Source organism: Centroberyx gerrardi, chromosome 13 (genome assembly GCF_048128805.1).
Source record: "Centroberyx gerrardi isolate f3 chromosome 13, fCenGer3.hap1.cur.20231027, whole genome shotgun sequence".
NCBI classification, from domain to species: domain Eukaryota; kingdom Metazoa; phylum Chordata; class Actinopteri; order Beryciformes; family Berycidae; genus Centroberyx; species Centroberyx gerrardi.
In genome coordinates this window covers 3,555,245-3,582,560 of record NC_136009.1, presented here as the reverse complement: position 1 = coordinate 3,582,560, position 27,316 = coordinate 3,555,245, and the positions used below count along the sequence as shown (strand labels likewise).

At 40.7% G+C, this 27,316-nt stretch overlaps 1 protein-coding gene across 1 annotated transcript in view; it reads left to right on the top strand.

Annotated features, from left to right (window-relative positions):
- Positions 1–27,316, top strand: part of LOC139924367 (voltage-gated inwardly rectifying potassium channel KCNH2-like) — a 74,700-nt gene that overhangs the window by 35,636 nt on the left and 11,748 nt on the right. Inside the window, exons 8-11 of the mRNA XM_078287587.1 lie at positions 25,201–25,373; positions 25,740–25,878; positions 25,984–26,121; positions 26,946–27,100. Of these exons, the coding sequence (XP_078143713.1) occupies positions 25,201–25,373; positions 25,740–25,878; positions 25,984–26,121; positions 26,946–27,100 (605 nt within the window). The remainder of the gene's footprint in view (positions 1–25,200; positions 25,374–25,739; positions 25,879–25,983; positions 26,122–26,945; positions 27,101–27,316) is intronic.

Below are 27,316 nucleotides of genomic sequence, written 5' to 3'. Positions count from 1 at the left end.
GACACGCTTTTCATGTGTTTTGACACAGATGTCAGGTGTTTTGAAATATTGGGGTCATTGAAATTTTCTGACCTCAGTCCACCTCTTCAGGAAATTGTGTTTTGACCATGACAGCATTTCTTGCACAGTCATTTATTCCCTGCAAATATAACAAGGCCTTTTCATTTTGCCCTAATCAAAACAATCTAACAAAAAAAAAGCTGCAGAATTTCACACTTGGTCATGATTTAATAACACTACACAGTCTAATTAAACCTGCAATAAGCGATATCAGACCTTATAAACAATCCTGAAACTAACGTGTGCTATGTGGAGATTTCATTGAGACATAATGATATAAACCAATATCCACACAGCAGACGGCTGTGTTGCTGTTTTCTCCTCTTGTCTAAAGCTTGTTGTCAAATTCTGCTCCGGAACAAAGCTTCTCCTGGCCCATTCAGTAGCATTTCATTTTTTAAAACTATCTTGTCTCCTCTCTCGCTGTTTCAAAATGGCAGAATCAATGAAGCGAGCGAGTAAACTTGTTAAACTAGTAAACTTGCTACCTACCTCTTCACTTGTCATTGTGGGACATTTAACCTTCAGCAGGTGAGACTGGTAATCGCTGACACTTCTCAGTAAGTACGTTTAGCTTAGCTATTAGCATTTATCCTTCCATTTGTCCTTCTAGGCCTCCGTAGTGCAGTAGCTTTGCTGTGCTTTATGTGCTTTATCATGTGTTGCGGTTTCTGTCACCTAGTGGTCAGCAAAATCGCTTATTGCAGCTTTAATGCTGTCAATAAATAGCAGATAATCACAACTCTTTATTTGACTTACAATTTTTATCAATCCTCACACTTTTACACGTTAACACTTACAATGCTGAAAATTACCTTGCCATTTTTCAAAAAAGCAAATCACAATAATCACTGAAAACCCGAAAAACTAAACTCACTTAAGTCAGCTACACAAAAGTTACACAAAAATATGATACATTTAAGACAATAAAAGATATTCTTAAAATGTAACCTTTAATTTTAACAGAGGTTTACCAATATATCACCTATTTAGATGATAAAGTTGAAGATATTGCTTTCTGGGACAATTTAATAATTTTACCATTTTCCTTTTGCACTTAAACCATGAAATACAGCCGTGCTGGTCCTCTGTCGACACCAAAATCAAACCAAGTTTGGAGCGTCAAGGCACTTTGACTGCACTAGATGCCTTTAATGCACGTTTGACCATTGAAACGAATTGCTACATTTGAAAATGTGTGCAGTCCAGTGGCTGAAATGCTGTTTCAGAGGCTTTTCCACCCTGACAAGAATACAATTCTGGGGGGAAACACTCAATTTGATGACATGAAAATGGTCAAATTTAAAGATGTTGAATATCGCTTAGCGGCAGTTGCATTGGCCAGTATCGGCCTTCAAAGCCCATATCGGTCACATGCTTTGAAAGAGATGAATCGCCAGTTGGAGCCTGTATTTTACACACTATTTATGTTACAACTGCATCACTGGATGAGGGTGAAAGCAACCCATACTAGCAAAGGGGCGCCCTCTCCCTCAGCGTCCCCCAAACTCTCAGCTATTTTAGTTGGAGGGCAGACTGAGGTACATGCAAGTTATTTTTGTTGTAGGGCAGAATGTGTAGAGTACGTGATTAATGAGGGGGCGCCCACTGATGACAATATAGTTAATTTGCCATGGCCGGCAGCATTTTGATGACATGTCTGATGCCCTGTGATGCTGTATAAGGGCAATACTATACTATAATAGCGTCCTGGTGGCTCACACCTGGGTGCTTGTTGCATTGTGGTTTTAGATCCCGCTAATGGCCTTTGTTGCATTGTGTTGGCTCTTTCTCTCTCTACTAGTTGTCTAGTCTACCACTTGTAACTCCAATGTACTGTGTGCCATCTGGTGAAGCAAAAAGGCAACAAAAATAGCCGGTGACCTTTGGGAGTTATAGCGTGACCCATAATAGCCAAAACAGTTACTTGAGAATATTGTCTTTTCAGTAAATGATAGAAGAAGCTATACTCTAGTTGCTACATCGTCATGATATGGTGATATTGAAATATCGTGACACACAACTCTGCTATCTACGTTGATGACAACATATGGTGTGCTAGGAAAATTTCTGTTTTTGACACCAAACCTAACATTACCAATCAGTTCATTTAACGTGATTTTATATACGTGAGCCATATCGTGATATATATCGATATTGATGATATCGATATATATCGCAATATCCAATATCATATGATATGATTATCGTGATATTGATTTCAACCGTATTGCCCAGCCCTAGGCACAACAGTACGACTTTGAGCTTCTCAGTTTCTCTATGCATTTCTTCTTTATGCATTTCTCCATCTGCTACTACTACTTCCTCTACGTTGTCGCTTTCTTCGTCTTCGTATTTTTCTCCACTTTCCTTCTTATTTCTTGTTTCCTCTTCCTGAACACACACCGAGAATGTTATCAGCCCTTAATGAGAAATTTGTCAGTAAGCAGATTAATCAGTAAGAGGATTAATAGTGTACTGAGTTGGAGTGTATAACTGATTAACTAATTATTGCTATTGCTAATGATTTGATCCTTCATCTTTGTTGTCATTTTTTACTTTCTCTCTCTCTTTCTCTCTGTCTCTCTATCTCTCTTTATCAGAGGGAGAAGGGACAAGGTCAGAGATAATGATGTTATTGTGGAAACAGTGCAGGTGACTGCCTTAAACACTGTTCCTGTCCCTGCGTGCGTGTGTGTGTGTGTGTGTGTGTGTGTGTGTGTGTGTGAGTGTTGATTGGCCAGTCTATTGTTAGCTATAATTAGGGATGCACATATGGAGGCTTGAGGCTCTGCGCTGGACCCCATCCAAAAATACTTGTTCATTTACACCAGTAGAGTCACTTTAGTGGTCATATCCAGTGGTAATCCTTGAGTTCCTTGTATTATTATGTAGTCTCCATCTTTGTTGCTTGGCGCTCATTGCTGTGGTGTTTCTGCACTGTACTTCCCAGAGATCACCTGTCAATCAAACAGTGATTCCAGTACTGTGATGTCTTTTTCCTTGGATTTTCTGTTGATGCAGTTTGAGTTTCTGTAGGTGGAAGTCAGAAATCTGAGTTTAAAGTCAGAATGCTGAGAATAAAGTCAGAATTCTGACTATAAACCCTGAATTCTGAGTTGAAAGTCAGAATATATGTACGTATAATCTTTTGTTACAAGCCATCTTTCCTGTGGTACCTAATAAAGCAAAAATGTGATTCAAAATAATCTATACAAAAGACCTGCAGACCTAGAGACTCCAATAAGCTTAAAATGTTTGGTAATGCTGAGATACTGTATGGTATGGGCAAACCACTAGGGACTGGTTCTGTTTACATCAGCTAGACCCAGCATATGGTGACACATCAATAGACCCCACCTACACACACACACACACACACACAAAAGCTATAGTAGACAGTTATATCAGCTATGTGTTGATCCCTTCAAGGCATTTGTGTTATTTTAAAATGCTCTCACCCAGATAGCTGACAGACACAATGGATTTATGATGCAATGTGTCCGTGAACTCATATCTAGTATATTTAGTTATTGTGTAGTACTGTATATCTATGTGGGCTGCTTTTATTCTGAAATAATTCAAAGATACAGTCATCTAAATTTCCCATTTTGCGTATATTGAAGTTTGTTCTTGAAGACTTTGACTCTTTGGAACTTTGGAACTAGATCAAACACATTTCTTAGTGAAACTATCGTTAATCATAGAAATATTTTTTTTGTTTTTATGTTTATTTTAGAGAACAAAAAAGTAAGGCACAACGCTCGCTCAGTAGACTATTGCATTAAAAACATTAAAAAGGTGACAGACAATTAAGTTGATTACAGGTAGTCAGAACCCAATCAAGGTGGATCTCACCTAATAAGAAAATAGGGCATAAAGGTAAGCCGGGGCAGAAACAATAATAGTAGTGATGTTAATAATACTAATGGTAACAATATGAAAAGATAATCCATAAGAGGATAGCAGTATAAAATAGACAACTAAATTAAGCAGAGGAACAGCAGGAAACTCCTTGTAAAAAGAAAGGGGAGCTATAAGGTGCCTAAGAAAAAGAAGAAAAAAGCAAATTATATAATCTGTTAAACAGTAAACAATGCCAAAAAAAACAAAAACAACCCAGATGAAATCTAAACGCCCAAAATTAGAACAACAATAATCTGTTTCCAGATATAAACACTGAAATACAATTGAAATCCAAACGTAAGTGCAAAATTAGAAAAACATAGAGTAATATTTTTCCAGACAATTCTGAGTTGGAGATGAACTAGTTCTGTGAAATGATCTCTTTACATTATATAACCATAGAAGACAATGCTGTAGCACCTCCGCTTTGTCTTGTCGGTGTGATCGCCACGTAAAACCACCGACTCCCAGTGCCTCAACTATGAGTAAACCTGTTTGTTCACATGTCAGTTGTGTCTGATTTGACTTTTCTCATAACGCAGCATGTCCTACAAAAGAACAGAACAAGTCTGACCCAGCAGATATGTCAGTGAGTGTGTGTGTGTGTGTGTGTGTGTGTGAGAGAGAGAGAGAGAGAGAGAGAGAGAGAGAGAGAGAGAATAGACTAAGACTGCAACTATCAGTTATTTTAATTTTTGTATAATACAGATTGTTGAGTTCTATATTAAGAATTCAAAAAAGTTTGTAATAACAAGTTTTCATTCAGCCTATCACATTGTTCATCCAAAGTTATGACACATTATCATCAATGTAGTTAATCTGTTTTAAATGACTGTGTCACTGTGTTACTTCAATGAATTATTTTTTTTATTGTTAAAGTGAAAATCTTACAAGACTGTTGGTTTTTCTTGATTTCGGTGACGTGTTTGGTGATAAGTGGTCATTGTGTTGGTGTTTTGCACTACATTTCCCAGCAATCACAGCGTCTTTTGCTGTATTCCTTTGGAAGTCGGAAGACTTCCAACTTCCAATGTTTTGACTTCTGAGTTGGTGTTACTGACTTCCGATATAAATGCGTTCCAGTGTGTCTGCTCGGGAAAACATGAACGCAACACCCTTTGCCCAGTACCGCTAATGCTAGCTAATGCTCTAGTAACGTTAGTAGGCTAGTTCTAGTTCTAGCTAGTACTAGCAAAGACTTCTATCTAGTAACAAAGCACAAGTCAACTGAATTACGTTACAAATGCAAAGTACAAAGTTGTTACAACATGTTTTCGTAACACAAAAACTACATATCAAGTAAAATCAAGTTGTATTAAGTACAAATTGACGCAAAGGGAATTCAGTTTACTTTTTACCATGTGCGTCGCCATACTTTTAACTGTGTTTGACTACCAAAACATTGCTTTTGTCTCTCACAAGTTGGCTAAATTACAACTAGCAACTCAATGTAGGCACCGGCCCAACATAATAATAAAGACACTCAGTCACTCACTTAATTGTATAGCACTTCAAAGTTTAAATAAAAGCCAGTAAGATAAAAAAAAGAAACAATAAAAATGTCAAATGAATTATGCAAACTTACAGTAAAATAGGTACAATTCAACTACTTAAAAGCCTGTATGGAAAAAATGAACTTTTAGAAGGAATTAAAAGGCTGATGCTAACAGCCACTTTATTTTTCTAACTTGTTTTCCTCCTTCCAACACAACATCCACTGCTTTGGGAGAGTCGCACCATTCATGTGTATTTGAGCCAGTCCATTCAGCTTTATGGAGGAAATGTCATTCTGTTATTGAACTACAACCATTTTTCCAGTGATTGGGCAAACATGTGATTGCTCTGTTCAAACCTGCAAGTCAATTTAGGAACAGCTGAAGAGAGCAAAATGTGTTCTCTCTCTCGTTCTCTCTTGCTGCAAGAGTATGTCTCTCTCTGTCCCTCTTTCTCTCTCTCTCTCTCTGTCGCTCTCTCTCTCTCATTCTCTGAGTCTCTCATTCCACCATGTTGAAAGCTGAGTAGAGTGGTCATACACGAGAAAGCCAATCATGAATGATCTCTTGTTACAAACACACGCACACAAGTGCATACAGCCAGAGAGAGAAATGTATGCTCCCAAAAATCATGTATCACTTTTTCTTAACCTCTCATTTTTCACATTATGAAACCAATCAATTTTAACCCTGAGAAACACCATGTGTCTTTGCGGTCACATCCAACTGGAAGGTGAGACTGGTTTGCTGCTGTCTGTTATGGGATGCCAGGGTCATACCGAGGTCAGAGAGAGAAGGAGAGGAGGAGAGGATTAAAGTAATAATAGCTGACATTTTCTTATAAATAATGCTCCTCTCTATCAGTGATTGATACAACACAACAGTGATTCAACCTATATCCAGTTGCATGAAGGCTTTTCTATTTGCTGTTCTAAACACCCGGTGTCTGGTAGCTCTTTCCTGGGAAAAATCCTCTGGAACACGGTAAGTGATGCGTTTTACATTTCCGGTTTGTTTGGAATAAACAGAAGAAGAACTGGGTAGTTAGCATGAGCAGCGATAGCCACCATGGCTGAACAGACAAAGAAAAGAGAAACTCAAACTGAAACTCAACAGAAAATCCAAGGAAAAAGACGTCACAGTGCTGGACACACTGTTTGACTGACAGATCTGGAGAAATACAGAGAAACATGCCACAATATCGTTTTACGTCATGATGTTTTGTTGAAGACAAAAGCACAGGTTAATGGAAAGAGGACAGAGCACTTGTGACTGGACAGAGCATTCTGCAGATTACATTCTCGATGGCATGTGTGCATCTCATGGCCACGAAACCTTTGAGAAGGTTTATGTGGCCTCTTTGTTTTTTTTTTAATCTGAAAAGGTCTATTATTTACTTCCATTCACCAAGGACTACTTTCCAGCAACAGCCTGCTTCACATTCATACCATTCCACACTGTCAGATTTTCTCAGCTTGTTTCTTAGATATATATTGTGGACAGAGTCATGCAAGATGGGAAAGAGAGAATGGCATTTGACAAAGAGGTCCTGGGCTGAAACTCGAAATGAAATGACTCGACTACACATTATGTTCCTTAGTCCATTAATCTACCAGTATACCTCCGATTGGGGCGTACTGGGATATAATGTCATGGCATTGTATCCTAGTGGTTAGCAGCTTTCCCACTGGTCGTGGAATTCGTGGAATATAATGGAATTTTCAGAGGTGTATTCCAGACATCGAAGTCAGGGAAGTCGATCCATTTTCTGGGGAAGTCAGGGAACATAGAATATATTTCCCAGCTTGTTTCATACATTCATTGCAATTAGATGGTTTTCAGTCCAACTGGAGTGGAAACTAGACTGAAAAACAACGTGAACAAACCAGGAAGGAAGAACAGTTTTAGATCTTGAAAGCGCTCCGACTGAGTTGGAAAGTCATGGAAAAGTCTTGGGATGCAAATGAAACCATTTTAACAGGTTTTTATTCATCCAAGAGCTCGGTACTAAATATAGGGGAAGTGTAGACGCTCATCGAAAGAAGAGGGAGGGTAAGATGAAGAGAGGGCGAGGAAGAAAAGGATACTGAGAGAGAGAGAGCAAGAGAGAGGGTGGAAACGACAGATGATGGAGGGAGAGAGAAAAACGGAAGGAAGGTGTGAACAAGAGAGATGGCGGGACTGAGGGTTTACAGAGGTGTGTCTATATTTATTTGTGGAAAGGTGAAATCAATCAAACCCTTCAGCCAGGCCCTGGGGAACGAGAGAGAGAGAGAGAGAGAGAGAGAGGGAGGGATGAGAGGAGGAGAGGAATGATAAACAATTGGGTGGAAAAGATGAGAGGAGGAGGAGGAGGTTGCAATTACAGCTGATCCTGACTGGTTAAGCACCACTGGAGAGGAGAAAAGAAGGGGGGGGGGTGAAATGGATGGACTGGGAGAGAGAGGGAGAGCAGAAATGGAGGAGGAGAGAGGGAGAAAAAGAGGTGCAGTGACAGTCATGCTGCATTAAGATCATATGAGAAAAAGCATTTGAACGACTTGAGGGGTAAAAGCAACAAAAGTTTTCTGTCGACTTTAGTTGCTCCTGATCAGCTTGTTGTCGTCAGTTATTTAAAATTTTAGCGAATTTGGCAAATACTACTTGAGAACAGTATTGTTTTTTAGTGGGAAACCCATATCTACTTTCTTTCCCTTAGGTTGTGAATGCGGCATTAGGTGATGGAGGGAGGAGGGGTGGGGGCGGGGGAGGGAAAGAGGAGAGAAAAAGAGGGAAGAGAGGAAAAAGGGGAGGGGAAAAAAGGAGTGATGGAGTGAGAGAGGCGGCATGGTTCAATGTGCGGGGCTGTAGGTGCAGGGGGAAGGCAACGCGACTGAAAAGTAGCCCAGAGACCGCAGACTGACAGAGATGAAAGAAAGGAGAGAGGGAAGAAAAAGAGAGATATTTGTCTGTCTGTAGAGATTACATAACTGACACAGTGATCCCAGAGAGAGAGAGGGAGAGCACTCAAAGAGCACTTCTGCTCCAACAGAAACAATCCTGCAACAAGCAGAGACAGCTGTCTGAACTGCTGCTACGCTGGATGCCCAGAACTCCTCATTGGACGAACTGACTACATTTGGACCTCTTGATCACCTTTGGATCTACTTTCTCAAGCGCTCGACTCGGGACTTGTGTCATTGAAGAGCATCCAGGGGGCTCTTAATGAAACCAAATTGTATTTCCATTGAAATGATTCCATTGAAATGATTCCGTAGAAGTGATGAGTCGTGGATCTGTTGAAGGGATGCGGTAGGGACGTGAGTTTAGGAATTTCAGAAGGTGTTGCTGGGAATTGACCCGTGGGAGCGTTACAGTTCTCGGGGAAAGCTTGTTGATCCGGAAATCGAAGAAGACTGAGAGGTTCCCTCATCTTAAACTTTGCGTCTTGAAGAAATCGGAGTGCTATGTGATACAAGCAGGGCTGAATCGACTTGTAGAACCGACATCGATACAAGACCTGTGCATCCAAGGTACAAATCACCATCTAATCTACTGCCCCAGAAGTGGAGAGGACTTCCTAGCAGGTCTGAGTTCACTTCACTTCCAATCCAGTTCATCCAGGCAGTGGATTTTTTCTTAAGTACTAATATCGCGAAACAAGCCCAAAGACCCTTTGGAACGAGAAGGTTGTCCCATCCAACATTAAACTGAGCATGAATGCTTTATCATTATTAAATGGATTGCAGTTTCTGTTCACATTTACAACTGGACTGAAGGTGAATTGACCCCAGCCCTACTCCACAGGCAGTACATGGGCAGAGGAATAGATGACAGCAAAGAGGAGTGTGGAGTGACCTCAACAAGACCTCAAACAAGAAGTGGGTGGATTGACTGACAAACTCCCAGGAGACAAAGGTGGAGAGGAGCGGAAAAGGGGGCTAAAAAAAGAAGAGGAAAGAAATCTAGAAGTGTGAAGACTGACAGGGACACTGAGGGGAGAGACAGAGAGAGGGCAAGCGAGAGATTAGGAAGAGGAGAAGAAAAGAAGCAACTGAACAAACTAAAAAATACAGTGGAAAGACAACGACGGAATATGGACAAAAAGGAAGAAAAAGTTGGAGAACCATGTCAGCTTCTTTATGGGAACTGAAGCTGAGGAAGAGAAGACAAACACAGCAGGACAGGCAGAGGAGAGAAAGCAAGGGATAGATAGACAGATAGAGGAAGAGCTATATTTCTAGTGAGTGTTGGTCATGTCGTCGGTGAGTGTTCGGGACAGTAGCATATCCCAGGACGGGCCTTCAGGTGTGAGCAACGAACGCAGAAACACCCGGGTGAAGAGAGCTGTTCGCATCTCCTCTATAGTAGCTCAGGAGGTGAGTAGTGTGTTGTGGTTAGACTGATATATAGGGCCGATATTGGCCATTTATTAAAAATCAGATATCAGCCAATCAGTGACGTCCACCTCTGATATGATGCAGTTTTATAGATTACAGTTGACTTGGGATCATTTCTCTGATGGGGGCTATCTGTGTGTGTGTGTGTGTGTGTGTGTGTGTGTGTGTGTGTGTGTGTGTGTGTGTACAAGGGTGTCAGTATATAGCAAGCTCGTGTTTGGTATTGTAGCCTTCTCATCTTTCATTTCTTTTCATTTAATTTCTACTTATTCCATATATTTCCCTGCCTGTTTTTTGCATAGTCTCACTGGAGTGGTGGAGTTAGTGAAGCAGTCAAACTGGCCTCTGTCTCAGCTGGAAAAAGCATATTAAAGACATGTCATAGGGTAAATTAATATATTTTTTTAGAGTTATATTAGAGTTTTTGATGTATGGGAGGTTAGGCGTTTTTAGAATTACTATGATTAGCTCACCAAGTACAGCGTGTACCATAAGGCTCAGTCCTTCCTTCAGCGACCCGGGTTCGAATCCGGCCCGCGGCCATTTGCTGCATGTCCTCCCCTCTCTCTCTCCCATACCTTCCTGTCTTTCTCTCACACTGTTGCTATCAATAAAGCCTAAAAAATAAATCTTTAAAAGTGGTAGTATTACTAGTAGTAGTAATTAGTAAGTAGTAGTAGTTCTAATGTAGGATAAATGCAGGTTGGAGGTAGCCTACTTCTATAATGGTTATTGCTGTACAATATTAAGATATGATATTCTACACTACCTCTGAAAAAATCCATACAATCCGTCATTAGTAGAGCAGTAATTCCATAGAACCTGTGATCAGAGTACTGATATGTAAACACAGTATGCGCATTGCATCTTCAGACTACTGTATACTATGACAATTATGAATTACACTTAGTGTCACTCAGTGTCAAAAGATCAGGAACACCACCCTAATGTTGAGTTTTAGCTCCTTTTGTATGAGCCACAATCAGGCTTCAATCTTCTTCTTTAAACTCGCCTTATTACTGACCTGCATTTAATAAGTGAAATCAGGAAGGGATTATCGTGGGATTATCAAGGGATTTCATGTGGGTTCACTTGATCAGTCTATTTCCTTGGACAGAACAGGTTTTCTTAAAATTGAATTCACTCAGAGTATGTTTTGTGACCATAACTATTACTACATAACAGAGGCGATAGAGACAACATATAGAGTTGGATAGATAGCAGCATTATTACTGGCACCATTTTCCAAATATAACATAACCATGCCCCTCCATAACATCACCATGTTGTTATGCCCAGCATTTTAAAGTGGTAACCCTCAGACTATTTTTTTTTTCTTTTTGTCCGTATGTCACTCACAATATCTTGGATGCTACTGATCAGATATTCACAAAACTTAAGGGAATGATGCATCTCATTTGCATTCATCATTTGTTCACTCATCCATGTGTCTCGCACAATATCTCAGACACCACTGATCCAATGTTGACAAAACTTGGACAAATGATGCCTCTCACTGCTGCATTCCAGCATTCATAATTACACTGATTGGCCCAAGGGGGAACAATAATTACAGCTCAAAACAAGGTGACATATGTGTTACTGATTGGTCCATATAATGACATGTTTACTGTTGTAAACATCACATAGAATCACCACGTACTTTGCAACAGTCATGGAGCACAACTGTGGAGCTAATTTGGCTGCCAGAGAAGAGTGTATTGATCAAACTCTGTCTGTGTATGGCTCTGGAGTTGAGTGGCTTGCCCATGGTGTTTTCTTTATTCTAAGTGTTGTATGCAAAGTAGGCGCTCATTAGACTGAAGATACAGATAGCTTCTACAGTCACACAGAGGGAAGAATTTGAGACTGTCGCTGTAAACAGATTCCCCAGTGCTTACATTACACAAGAGAATGGATACACAGTTTCGTTTGATTCTGTGTGTGTGGGTGTGTGTATGCGTGCATTTATGTCTATGCATGCACTGCGCATTCATGTTTTCGTAACACCCATGCATGCATGTGCAAGCATGCCAACTGTATGTAACCTAAATGGTAGCATAGTTGAACATGTACGTATGTCTGTGTGTGCGTACCTGTGTATGTTTGTCGGTATGCATACATATGTGTGTAACCGTTAGCATAGTGTATGTGTTTGGATATGTGTGTATACGTTTTTGTGTGCCTGTGTTTTCATGCATGAATTTAGTGTATGTGTGTATATTTGTGTCTTGCCATATCCGCTGTTTAGTCAGATTCCCAGAAAGCCATCCATCTCCATGCTGTTGCTGTTCCAATAATATAAGCAGGTTAGGCTGCACAATGCACTGCACTGCACTTGTACTACCAACTACCAATCTCCACCAAGGTCTCATTTGTTTATAGTAAGGTATCACAATTTAGTTCACAATGATGTATTGATATTTAAAGATGCTATATGTAACACCTTTAAAGGCTCAATTTGGAATATAGGTGTTTGGTGTCCCACGACTGGCTTTGATTACCTTTTGTTTACCTTTTTTTTAAACTTTTAACTCAAGAAAGCTGTAAATACTTTGTTTAGGTGTATATTCACTTAAATTTTCCTTCTCTTACCCTGCAAACATCTATGTGTACATACGAGGCCAGATGTTGGGCCATGCCCCCCCAGATGTTTACCATGCCCACCCCCCAGCCCCCGTCCTCACACGCTTCCAGCCACTATTAATTAACACCAATGTTTGCCGACTGGGCAGTGTTTAGACCTTCGGGCCAATCACAGTGCTTAAAAACGGAAAACTACACCCAAGTGAGCAGGGAAGTGGCAGAAAGTATTGATAGCTACTCAGGTATGATCACCTTCAAACAAGGAAATGCTAATATAAAACAGATGAATTGTATTTTTTAAAGGTAATGTCCATGCTATCAGTATCTTAGCAAGGACTGAGGGAGTCAGGGTGAGGGAGACAGCAGAGAGCAGCCAGACCAACCAAACCCCAGAACCAGGCAGGACACTGCACCACTCATGGCTTCACTAGAGCCAATGTCATATCACAATGTGTTTTTGTAACCGTAATGACTAATCTATGCTGACAAAAATTATAAATTATTAATAAAGATGCCCTCCTAAGACTGGGTGGTGGTGGCGAGTAAAAGTGACTGTGTAATTCAAGAGTGAGCCTAACTCTTTATAATAATATAATATATATTACATTTTATTGGCAAGCATGATGACTGTAAAAAGATGCCCCCTAGAAAAGTTTGACTGCACCCCCAGTCAAAGCAGGCTAAATCCGGCCCTGTGTACATATTGAAAATTGTTACACACAAAAATCCTTTAAAACTTTAAGATACTCTGCTGTAAAATGGGTTTTTTTTAGGATATTTTTCTCTACCGAGCTTCCCATCTCCATTCCTTCAACCCTCTATTGCTCCATCCATCCATCTTCTATCCCAGTCAGGCCTTTGACTGTCCTTGACTATTGGCCCAGTGATGTATAGCGCCCACCATTGGCTAGAGATTGTCATGGCAGGTCCCAGAGGCATTAAGACCTGCTGCTGATTAATTACACTGTTGGATGGGCTTTTCCCATGTGCTGTGCGTATGTGTGTGTGTATACCACTTAAGGACATGCCCTAGTTTCAGCATGTGGGTGCATGTACTCATCTACTATAGCTAATGAATGTAGTATTCTGCTGGGTCAACAGTATTACACCTACAGATGTATTGTACTTATTACAGTATCTGTGTAGAAGCATCCATTTCACTGTGACAGAGAATCTAATACAAAAGTTGTGTTACAATTGGTATTATTAACCTATTTGTTGGATTTCATATTATTTGGTTGATGAATAATTATTCAAATATCACATGTACATTTGTATTATTAGTATTATTACTAGGCTATTTTAACACTTGGAAACTGTTCGGTGCAACTTTAATTCATGAAAAACTTCCTTAAAGGTGCATTAAGTAATCTATGACTTTAATCAACCAATATCATAGTCATAGTCATATCATAAGTATGAATTGCATGAATTGTAATTGGCACAAACAGTAAAGTCACATTTTCACAATAGCGAAAAGTAAGCTAATTAGAGCAGAGATCCAACCTGAGAATGAAATGTCCTCAAGCCAAGCTCAGTTAATCTGCCCTGGGTGAAAAAATCACTAGGTTCTTTAAGTAATTTCAGGATGCTAAATCAATCAGGGCAGAACTGTGTTTGATTTATTTGGTCTTGGCTACCAGGCTGTCAGGTCCAAGGTGTTGACTATTGGAATTTGATTGATCTGGTCTTGCCATCCGGCCCTTGGTCCTTGGGGAGGTTCTGCATGATAAATCTCGGTTTGATTAAACAAGTCTTCTCAATAGGCCACAAGACACAAAGCTTTTTCAAACAATCTGAGTTTTGGTTTGATTTATCTGTTTGTTGATTTATCAGGTCTGAAAGCCTTCCAGCCCCTGCCCTCAGAAACTGAAGATTTAAACGGTCTTCCCACCAAGCCCAAGGCTCTCAGAAATTATCTTTTTCTCTTTTTGCCTGCAGAGAGTGGTTAGTCATGTCTGGGGTAGGAAGGGGGGAGGGGGGGGGGGGGTCCCAAATCTGACTGGTCTGTTGACCTATCAGATATACAGATGACAGAAAAGGAGAGACAAGAGAGATAAGGAAGTGATGTGAAGGAAAAGGAAGAGAGAAGTGATGGATAAACCTCATCCTGATAACTTCTCTTCATGAAGCTGTGAAAGGCCTGGTTCAGAACAGATGCGGAAGCGTAGCCTGCTTCATTTTGGTGCCCATGTTAATGGGTCAGACTGTTCACACTGGCCGCGGTGCCATTTCACAGCCGTTCCGCGTCCGGTCTGAACAAGCGGCCAAAACCACGGGTGAATTTTGAAGCCAAGTGGCGGCAGGCGGCAATTCCTCTAACGTCCGATAGAATCCGGCTCCAAAAAGACTCCAAACCCGGCCCAACTCCATGCAAGTCAATGGGACCACAAGCTAATTTCACTTTTTCTAATGTGTATCCTTATGGCAATTTTCAAAATAATTGCGTCATTAACGGGATATAACGGTTATAAAACAGAGTTGTTTTCCTAGTGATTGACAGGTCACCTGTCTAGTGATCGACAGGTCGTCGATTATGGACCAATAGCAGACAGAGCTGCGGCTCTGTGGACGAACCTCGGCTTCGCTCTGGCTGCTCCGGCTCCAAAAAATTTAAACATGGCAGCGATCGTAAACCCAACCTTCTGGCTTCAAAACGGCCTTCAGAAACCTATGGGTGACGTCACACTCACTACATCCATCTTTTTTTTACAGTGTATGGGTCTGAACCAGGCCTGAGAAAAATCCTAAACAAATAAACGTGACAGCTTTGATACGCGAGTCCGTAAAGAAAGGGAGAAAGCGAAGAAGATGAACAGTGAGCCGTCAGCATTGTGTCTACTAGGACAACAGTAAAAAAGATGAGGCTTTGGTGTTTGTTGGAGCACAATGTAAGCAGCCTACAGCCTGTTTCCACTGGGTTTGTCTCCTCCAATGGAGATTGGCAGTAGTGGAGACCACAGCGATAGGAATCGGAACAACTGGGATAAAAATCAACATGTTTAACTAACAAAAATGAAAATTGCCCTACATTGCTTCACAGTTTTGCCAGTATATCAAGGTCTCCCACTCATACGTTCACAGCAGAAACAAGTCTACTGCATCTGTTATTAAATACATTTGAAGTTTTAATGGTTCAGATATTTGAAAACCATTAATTCATTCATTCATTCATTCATTCATTCGTTTTCTCATTGATTCAATTATTAAAATATGGTTTGAATTTTTCTAATTAGATGAGGGGAACTTACAATCTGGGTTTAAATATAACAGGGTTGAATCAAGCGCTTCTTTAACCTTTTGTGTCAGGGACAAAAATGAGATAGTCCATCACCCTGATGCTCAGGCTCATTAAGACACACAGTGCTTTTACTTTCATCATGTGGGCATCCAAGCCTGTGACCCATTTTGATCCTGACTCCCAAGTATATCCCAAGAATTGCTGGCCTAAGCTTTTTACACACTGTTGGGCCTCTTCTTCTGTCATTTTAATGGTGCGGTCCAACGTTCTTCTATGACGGATGCTTTAATGGATCTTGTTGTTTGCAGTCATGTGTTTAATGGGTTGGTTTTACAATTTGAATACACTTGTGATGTGAAGATTTGTGTATTCTAAATTTAAGCCTATGAATGAATGAATGAATGAAGCTTGCATTTGCATAGTGCTTCTCTACCTCAGTACTCTAAGTGCGTCAATGCCTGGGGTCTTTTTCCATCCTCACACAGACACACCTGCTTGTGTCCTCGCCACTACTGTTACCAGGGCCAGTTTTCAGGGCCATTCACTTGTTCCAATTTTGCTTTGCATTGTATTGCTTTGTTTTGATTGAACTGGGCATACAGCATTGCACAACAGGAAAAAAAAGAGAGGTTCAGCCATAGTTGGTGAGTCCAGCTTTCTCTGGACGCAGTGCTCACTCACTGCTGATTAGGAGACACTTTGGATTGCACTCTTATGTTTCAGTTCAGCACTTCCCATGTGGAGAAGATTTCCCAAGAGTGACCATACCCATACCTGAATAATAATAATTTTGACAAATAGGTTGAATCTGCAGGATCTCAGTTAGTGCAGATGGTACGCTCTACTCGTTTGCAACCCCACTTTGTGATTTAGGCTGATATAAGACAGGTGTACACAAAAATCTCTTGGTTTCTCTCTCACTTTCCTCTATCAATCAATTAATAAGATACAGATAAGACGAATCTTAAATCATCCCTGTGGGGAAATGGGGAAATTCCTTTCTCATTCTCTTCTCTATCCAGATTGCCTTACTGTACCTGATATAGAAAAGTGACAGAGAAAGAGAGAAAGAGTTGAGAACAACACAAATGGTTTCATGAGTCTTATCTATCAAGCAATTTCAAGTGGACACTTGTACTTTACTTGTGTGTGTGTGTGTGTGTGTGTGTGTGTGTGTGTGTGTGTGTCTGTATGTACATGTACAGTATGTATGATTGTGTTGAGCATCCATGTGTTAGTGGTATTGCTCTGTATTTAGCAGTAGCGGTAATCCAGTTTGCCCTCACCAGCTGTGTGTATGTTTGTTCTTCTAATCTTCTCATCTTATTCGGACTCATCCAATTAACCCACACCAAGTACAAAAGTACCAAAATATTCTGCTCAAGTAGAAGTGCTGTTACTTTGCTGAAATTTGACTTAAGTAGAAGTAAAATTGCTTGTAAGTAAAGTTACAGAATTACAAAACACAGAATGATGTGATCTTTCCCATGCAATGCATAAAGGAGAAGAGGACCTGGTTTGTATGAGGTTCTTTTAATTAAAACAAAAAACGACAAAAGAAAGTGTGTACACAAAGTAAAGCATACATGAATAGTAATTTAGGGATATGTTAGTGGTGCTATCCCTCGTTTTCTTCACCTATATACTCAAACAGTGTTTTTAGAGCTGAGGCTTTCCCTGGCCTTATTTCCCAAACTCATCACTCATAAATTGGTGAATTGCTGACGCAATGCTTATGGAGAGCCTGCAGAGTTTGTACAATGTGGCAAAGTGTACAATTTGACTCGAAACATACTTAGTAGTAAAATTACTGACTTCAAAAATTACACAAAAAAGCTTTTTCTGTTCAGCTTTTCTTTTTACAGATTACTTGCAACAATTCATATTGCAATAATCCGGTTACAAAAACATGTTTGAGGGGGAAAGGGCATTAAAATAATGGGATTATAGACCAGTAGCATCATGCTGTATGCTTTTAGTTGGTGATGACATACGATTAAGCAATATCACACGAGAGGGAGTGCTGTTGTACTGTATATCAGCATGGCTGTGATTCGGTCGTAGATAATCACAATATATATATATTTGTTTATACAACAGTTGTATAAACAAAGCCATTCATCAAGTAATGGTAATTTGAGACAACAGATGATTTTTGTCTGTTATTTGTCTCCGCCAACAAAAACAGTTCCCTCATGAACAGTTCCCTCTACTCAGAGCCATATAGAGAGAGATAGAGAGATATATAGAGATATATAGACATATAGAGCCTCTACTACCAAGTGTTGCCAAGCAACAGGTAAACTGTTTCCCGACTGCAAGCTAGCTAAGCTAGCTACTTTGAGGTTAGCACAGACGATTTCAGCGTACTTTCTTCCCAATCTTCCAACTCGGCCGACCGTTCATAATTAAGGTCAAATGTATCCATATCGCTGTCGCTACTAGGTGCGAATGAAGTTAGAGTTGTGTGTAGACGTGTACTGGGAATATCTGGTAAGCATTTGTTTGTTGGACAACACTGTATTGTCTGCTAGAAGTGCTAACCGGCTGGTTAGCTAGCCAGCTACTCAGCTAACATCAGATGACGTTGTGGTGATCCGCTTTTTATTTCTCCAGGCAGAGCTTTTTCCACACAAAAAAACGCTGTGTGAATTTAAAGTAGTCAGATGATATTACTGAGTTTGAATATTACAGTGTTTTCCCCAGGAACCATTTTGACATGCAAAAAATGTTGATGTGACGGCCTGTACCAATGTTGAAAACCCATGTAAATACAGCACCAAAATGAAAATGGAAACGTCTGTAGTCGTCCATAGCTGCTACCTGCATCATTGTGTGGACCTAAATAATATACACAAGGTCATCTGCAGATAGTGGCAGGGAAATGTTTAAATACTATAGATTGTAGAGTTTTCTGCAAAAAGCACATTGAACCTTGGACATCGAACGCTGTTGAACCATCAGTTACAGTTTGACATCAACCCAAACCAGCACAAAATCTTCACAATATATTATGGCATGGTAAAAAGAATCATATTAAAATAGCTTTATAAACTGTTTTGAAGTGATAACAGAAAGATATTTAGGTCTTGATTCCAAAAACAATGCAGGTAGCATCTATGGACGACAATGGACGGTTTTCAATGTTGGTGCCGGCCGTCATATCAACATCTATTCAGCGTCTAAATGTTCGCTGGGCAGAGGCAGGAAAGAAAGAAAGAGAGGGAAAGAAAGAACCCAAGGAAGGAAGAATGGAAGGAAAAGAATGAGAGAGAAAAATAAAGGATAGAGAGATAGAGAGATAGAGAGGCAAAAAGAGGAATCAGGCTTGGCTAACAGCAAGAGTCTGATTGCTTTTCTTCAGTAATGAGTGTTCCTGTTGTGATTCCTTTGGGCAATACACACACACACACACACACACACACAGAACCACAGTGATGAGTCAAACATATTTAAGAGGATACTAAAAAAGTGTGAAAATTTCCATTAGTGTTTAGTTGTTATACTATAAATTACTACTTTTAATTTTTACTACTACTAGTTAAGCAAGCTTAGCCACTTCAAATTAGTGTTTGTGTGTGTATGTGTGTGTGTGTGTGTGTGTGTGTGTGTGTGTGTGTCTGTGTGCGCGCGCGTACCTGTTGTGTATTGCGGACATTTCCAGTTAAGTTCTGATAAATGACCCTATTCTGCTCTGCTCAGTGGACACACACTCTCTGTAATTAACAATTCCTGTTACTGGAAGGAAGGATGAGAGAGAGAGAGAAAGAGAGAGATAGTGTGTGTGTGTGTTTGTGTGTGTGTGTGTGTGTGTGTGTGTGTGTATCCTGCGGCCAGTCTACCCCACAGACACTCAATTTCAGTCTTTCTAACACTCACACACAGCTAGCCATTAACCACACAGACATACACACACACACACACACACACACACACACAAAAATATACTTTTACTTATTTTCTCTTCTTAACAAGTACTTATCTCTCTCTTTCTTTTTAAAGCAGTATAAATCAGCTGACAGGTCTAAAAATGTGTGTGTAAAAGTGTTTTTCGGATGGTATCGATGCTTGAAAATTGGAAGCGTTCACAGGCAACTACACAGTAACAGAATTGATGAATTCGGTGAAATCCACTCCTCTGGTGGAAGCAGCATCCCTCTGGTTTATTGAGGAGAAAAACTTTTGAATTGTGGTCTGTCAAGCTGCCAAGAGCAGGACTCCTGGGTTTGAGACTGGAGAGGAAACCGCAGTCCTTACTATCATGAATCATCTGCAACAGCTACAACCTTCCAACTGGGTTTGGAATTAGCGTTGGACTGATATACAGTATACTAGTGAGATATAAACTAGTGAGATTTATCAAAGCAGAAATACAAAGTGCAAAATGAAGTGTAAGCAATAAATAAACAAGCACAGATCCTGCGCAGGCCCATGGCATGTGTGTTCAGTTCAATTCAGTTTAATTCCATTTTATCGTCATTGTGCAATCAAACATGGACTTGCGAGCTCCCAAGAATACAATGCAAACCGATATAAAATAAAAACAGGAATTAAGAATAGCAGAAAATATACTAAAAAAGACAAATAGTATTGTCTTTTTTGTGGATGGGGTCTGATGATAAATGTGCTGAATTACCACAAGGCAATAACGTTACCTACCATTAAAGTTTTTAGTGCAGCAGAAGACGTGGATGTTCGGAAATTAACGGCGGAGTGGGACTCACGGCTCAGGTGCGATTCTGTTCCGTCCGTTTGTGTCGCAAGAGTCGGATCAGATACGCAGCTATTTACTTCAATGCAGCTGCTCCACTGGCCTATAGGCAAGAGGCCATCTCACATACAAGCTCTATTACTGTAATGAAGTTGGATAGGCTAATTCCTGGAATACACTTGCAGGATACAGTGTGTGATAGATAAGACGCCCTCTGGAGGCCTTTTTTAAAAAGAAAAAAAACAATTATTTTTTTGTTTGATACAACTGATTGTTAAAAAAATGTTTGATACAACCGATTATTTATATAAATAAAAACAGCAACACATTAACTGTAAAAAACAAAAAACAAAAAAAACAACCATAACCAGTTACCAAATTAGCAAACTCAAGATGTGTATTTTTTTAAACATTTATTTAACCAGTCCATTGAGAACCAATTCTCATTTGCAAGGACATCAATGAAAATATGGACTGATAACCAGATGCCAGTTCAATTCCGTTGATGGCCAGTCCATGAAATTAGTCCGCTGGGGAGCACGCTTGTTCACTCTCATGCTGTAACCATGGCTATAACATTATTACATGTTTGATAAACAAGCACAGATCATGTACAGGCCCACGGCGTGTGTGTTCAATTCAGTTCAGTTGTTAAATATGCCTCTTGATGCCCTCAGCTGCACTGTAGGGAAAAAAAATCAATACAGACAGCGCAATGTTATGGTCATTACATATTAATTTATAATGTAACAAAATATGTTAATCATGTATTTTTGCCATTTGGATTACATACTTTTGTGTTTATACACAAGTTCTTATCTATTCTAAATTATCTCATATTTCTGACCCCCAAACCAAACGTCTTGGCCCGCGAGCCGCGATTTGGGAACCCCCAGGTTTAGAAACACAATCAGCCACTGTGGTCTTCCACAATGGCCGCCAGAGGGTGTATTACATCTGAAAGCCCTCTATTCTGCAAATACAAAGGTGTGTAGACTGATTTCACGTGGGCTTATCCTCCACTACATCCTTGCTTATGTTGCATTAGGGGGTCGTTAAAAGTCAACATCCATATGTTTTGCTGTATTATTAGGGCTCGTAGGCCAAAAAGGTCACTACTGTACTTTCAAAGCCCTGCATCACTGATCCAGCAAGTGAGGTTCAAAATGACACTATTAATCAGCTGAATAGTAAAGTTTATCAGGGACTTGTTTGGCTCTACCTAGATTTACTGCCATTTTCCAAATTAGCAGGGTTACTGAATGGAACATTAGAATGGATCTAGCGGGCGACGGATCAGTGCAGTCTTAATGACCACACTTTATCATTTGGTCTTTGTGTGTGTGTGTGTGTGTGTGTGTGTGTGTGTGTGTGTGTGTGTTTGTGTGTGTGTTTGTGTTCGTGTGTGCACATTTACAGTAGAGGAAATGGCAGCCATTGCCTATGTTCCTATCTGTACTATTGTGTATTGTATTGTGACGCACAACAGAGCAGCAGTAATATATTCATAATAATGCACTTTTACATGGACGGTAGTAACAATATGTAATGACAATGGTGCAACATTAAAGCCACATTTGATAGTGCCGGGTGTTAAGGTCCAGACATCTGTAAAGTTTTTTTTCATTAAAGATTGTTTAAAAATATTTTTAATAATTTATATTGCAGCATTTCTCCACCTAGAAATGTACAGGCTGTTTTGGGGACTTGGTACACAAGCAGAATGAGCCACTGCTCTGATTGGCTGGTTGTACACTAAAATGGCACGTAACTATGCCTGTCTATACATAGGTGTGTTTGAAAACAATTTTATTCTGAACCCAGTAAACCCTTTTTTTGTCTAACATTTTAATGTACAAGAGATACATAGAGCACGTTTACATGGACTGCAATATTCCAATATTAACCCGATTAAGACAATACTCTGAATAACAAACTGCCATGTAAACAGCATTTTCGGATTACCAACCCGAATAAGGTCATAGTCGAGTAAGCAATATTCAAATTAAGATGTGGAGTATTCTGATCTTAGTCGCATTATTGAAGTGCATTGTAGACATGTATACACCTTAATCGCACTATGACATCCTATTGGAGTTTTCGCAGCATTTTGCGACACGTACGGCAATCCAACTGCTTGACGACGCATGCTCTAGCTTCCAGCGAGTGTTGCCAACTTGTTTACAGAAGAAAAGATGACTGCCACCGATAAAAAGAAGTCCCAACATTTTGTCCCGACCACGGTAGCAACATGACAGAAAGGGTTTCAGGTTAAACTCCGGAGGGAAACTCCCCAGAGGGATGTAATGTGGGCATGCGTCTGCCTCTGTAGCATGTAAACAGGAATATGAATGGAATATTCTATAAGCAACTCATGTAAACACCTTAATCGAAATATTGTCTTATTTAGAATAAGGTCAATAGTTGGATTATTGCAGTCCATGTAAACGTAGTCATTGATGACATATTTATTATAGCAGACTCTAAGACTGAGAAACTTTTTGAAATATCTGAATTCAAGTTCTGAGCATTTGAAATTTGACCTTTGGAATATCGTTCAAAGACACTGGCATATTATCGGGACAGACCCTAAGGTCAAACATGTTTTCAAAGAACTCCAATCCAGAACTCCTACCAATCTTCGGGACGTTCTCGTCAAATCTGACATGCCTTCTCCTCAAGCGGCATCAAAGATACCTCCTCTTCCTGCCAGTAACTATAGATGTGGTAACTTCATCCAATGCGTCTTTACGCACAGGTGTAGGTCGCGGGACAATCACTTGCAGCACCACCCACATCATTTACCTCATCCGCTGTCCGTGTGGGCTGGCATATGTGACTTCCAGAGCTCTCAGGGGGAGGGGATCTCGAGAAGAAGCTTCTCCAGCGCGAGGGGTTTTGGATTCACACACTTAATGTGTGTTTACCCAGTTGTATACTTGTATACCCAGTATCAGAATTATCTGTATTTATATAGTTCTTCCCTTTTTTGGGGTTTATAGGCAAGTTAAATATCATGTGACCACCTGATTGTAGATGTGATCTCACTACCTGCCTGTATATATATATATAGTTTTTTCTTCATATGGGTGTTTGCCTGACGAAGAACATGCTGGTTGAAACATTGCAGCAATGAATGTTTTGTGAGCTTATAAATTAGGGATGCAAATTTTAAGCAATTTCTTTAATCAATTGTCAGCCACGTTAATGACCAATTAATCGATTAATCAATATATATGCAAAACCGCTTTTGATATAGAAAATATCTACGTGGTCAGAGGTCCAGCCGCTGAAAACACTCGCTCCGATGAAACAGATGTCCCGGGGATGCATAAATATTGCCACACCAACTTTGCCAGCCTAGGGAATCTCCCTGCATTCCCTTTCCACCAGTCTGCGTGATTTACATCCAGAGGTGGTATGTCACTCAGAAAGTTTTTGACTTCTCCTTCGGCGTCACTGGACGTTTTGGTAAAGTACTGGTCTCCAAGGAGTAGGACCATAGCCGCAGCTGTGCCTTTCGCTGGCTGGTGCGCGGCTCCCTGGACTGCATCGCTGGGCAGTACCCCTCCCTCATCTCCGCTGGCGGTGGCATGACTCGGTTCATCTGTAGTGGTGGTATCCACTGGTACTGCTGCTACCAGTTCCAGCAGTTTAGCATTCGCAGTCAGTCTCCTTTCTGGCGGCAGAAATGCAAGGTCTTTGTGGCGAGGGTCCAGCATCAGCGGTGGTGTTGATAGCAAGTCAACGGATTGAACTTGTGTAAATAATCAGTAAGTATCCAGGCCAGGCTACTCCCAGTCTCAGCATAGCTTTTGGCTTATGATAATATCCTGATTGTTTGGGCATAATTACCTTAATTCGTAGGCCAAGCGAGGCCCGCACTTTGGACTTGAACGACGCTGCTGCTGTCTCCTCCTCTTCTTAGTAGGTGAGAGTTAATCAGACTCAAGGTGATTAGGTAGGTGTTGGAGATTGAGACCTCTTTCTCGGCAGACATAATAGTGGTGGCACACTGCAGTGCTGCCAACACAGGTGTCAGATCCTCCATGAGCTGCCAGTATTTATCCCGCAGCTCAAGAACCCTGGATGGTTATCGTGCGATCAGATAGTAGAACAGTCACGGCCCACCGCTGCTCCACAAGCCAGTCAAACATCTCACAGACTGAGTTCCATCTTTGTATTAGTCGGTGGAGTCGTATTCCTTGCGTTGGCATGGTCACTGGTGGGAAATCTTCTCCACACCAGAAGTGAAATCCAAAAGTGTCTCCTAAACAGCAGTGAGCGAGCACTCTGTCCAGAGAAAGCTGGACTCACCAACGATGGCCAAACCTCTTCACCATTTCTGACTGACATCACCTTAAGTCGGTCGCACATATTACACAACTGTCAAAAACCTAAGATCTCTGTACCGCTCACATTAAACAACCTTCTTTCCCATAGTTTCTTGTCTCACCGATGTTGTGGTGCAAGCACTAAATGATATGGGACAGACATTAAAGGCTTCTTCATTTGGATTTGGTCTTGATACTCCGCTGACACGAAAGAGGACTTTGTTTTTGGAGCCTGAAAAGGAACAGCAGCTTGCAGCACTTATTGTATAGGCACTCCCAACATGAGGATTTTGTCTCAGATCTCCAAAACCTGTCTGGGAGAGCGAAATTGGGCCTAAAGTTGTGTAGTGTGCGTCTGGCTTTATGGTTTTTCTGGGTATTGAAGTCAAACAGTTACCTCTTGCTGTCGTTTCAGACAGCAAAGAGAGAAAGAGCAGACTAACAAGTCTCTCTCTCTCTTTCTCTCTCTCTCTCTCTCTCTCTCTCCCAGGTCCTGTCTCTGGGTGCTGATGTGTTACCAGAGTATAAGCTGCAGTCTCCCAGGATCCAGAAGTGGACCATCCTCCACTACAGTCCATTTAAAGCTGTGTGGGACTGGGTCATTCTCCTATTAGTCATTTATACAGCCATATTCACTCCTTATTCTGCTACATTTCTACTGAGGTTGGTATAGACACTCACACACACACGCACACACACGCTTATTACACACATAGGATCCTATCTGTAAATGTTTTAATGTAGAAGATCCATTCTGTAAATGTGTTTTAATACAGAGGATCCAGTCTGTAAATGTGTTTTAATATAGAATATCCAGTCTGTCATAGTGTTTCATCATCATTTTGTCAATCAAGGACTTAAGTTTCCTATTATCCTTCAAATACCATAATTTGTTTTAATGCTGTGATTGAAATTAATTTGTAGGTGTAGGTGTCACTTTTTTTTTTCAAATAGTGGATATCACATTTTACCCAACTCTTACTGAGCAAAAGTCTTATATCTTGTTATTTTCATTTCATTTCCCCTCAGTGACCAGGAGGAAGCAGCCATGCAGAGCTGTGGTTACTCCTGTTCTCCCCTAAACGTCGTGGATCTCATAGTGGACATCATGTTCATCGTTGACATCATCATCAACTTCAGGACCACCTATGTTAACTCCAACGATGAGGTGACTGATGAACATCCGGTTGACTGACTAACTGACTGCTATTTGAAGATGACGAAATTCATGATTTTACTGTGACTTTGTTTCCATCGTGGTTTTTCTCCCCAGGTCGTCAGCCAGTCCGCGCGTATCGCAGTCCACTACTTCAAAGGCTGGTTCCTCATTGACATGGTGGCAGCGATTCCCTTTGACCTCCTCATCTACCGCTCAGGAGAAGAGGTGGTCAGGGGAGGTGGGGAGGGAGAGGTAGGGAGGAGGGAGTGAAGAGGAAGACGAGTTAGAGGGGAGGGGGGAGGAGGCATGGGTGGAGGTGGAGAGAGTAGGGAGGAGGGAGTGATGAGAAAGCGAGAGAGAGGCAGTGAGAAGAGGAGGAGAAAGAGGAGAAGAAAGGGCAAAAGAGGAAGAGGTAGGGAGGAGAGCAACTTTGACAACCCCAGTTATGCTGCATTCACAACATATGGGAAACATGGCGGATACGGCATTCGTGCTAGAAAATACTGTTCACCTCAGCTTTCAGATGGTAAATACTATAGAAAATACTGTTCACCTCAGCTTCAGATGGTAAATATTACTAGAAAATACTGTTCACCTCAGCTTTCAGATGGTAAATATTACTAGAAAATACTGAAAATACCTCAGCTTTCAGATAGTGAATGCTACTTGGTTTGATGATGGACCCCGATTTCTCTAACTTCACCAACAAGGAAATGCCTGTTGTCAAGTGTAAGGAATGACATATTCATTCCAAATAAAGGAAACAAAATGAACGATTTTCATCACTTAAGTTTCATCACATTTTGTGAGAGATTTTTGGTTTGTGGTTGACATTACAATGTTTGCTTTGCTGTAAAACATGAACTCAAACGCATCACTCACTAAGTTCATGTGTGCTTAGTGTGAAAAAGCTAATCAGACGCAACCAAAGTCTACAGAAATGGCTTTTAGTAGAAGAAAACCAACAAGTTTACCTTTTGAAAAAACAACAAAGGGAAGGATTTTTGACCATTGATTCATCGTCCTCCTTTCTCTAATATGACCTCCTCTTCTCCGACTCTTCGCCTTCCTCCCAGACAACCACGCTGATTGGTTTATTGAAGACGGCTCGGTTGCTGCGATTGGTCCGCGTAGCCAGGAAGTTGGACCGCTACTCAGAGTACGGAGCCGCTGTCCTCTTCCTCCTCATGTGTACCTTTGCCCTCATCGCTCACTGGCTGGCCTGCATCTGGTACATCATTCGAACTTATCCTTGTTCATTTGGATTCTTGAGCTTTTATTTTGTGTCAAATTTTGTGTCAAATTGTGATCATTTTGCCATATGAGGACACATCAGAAGTAGGGCCATGAACCATTTGGGGTTGTAATCTAATTGTGTATTCATGTGCTATTGGATATATCAGAAAAAAAGATTTCCTACTACTTTTTTTTCCTAAATTTCACATGA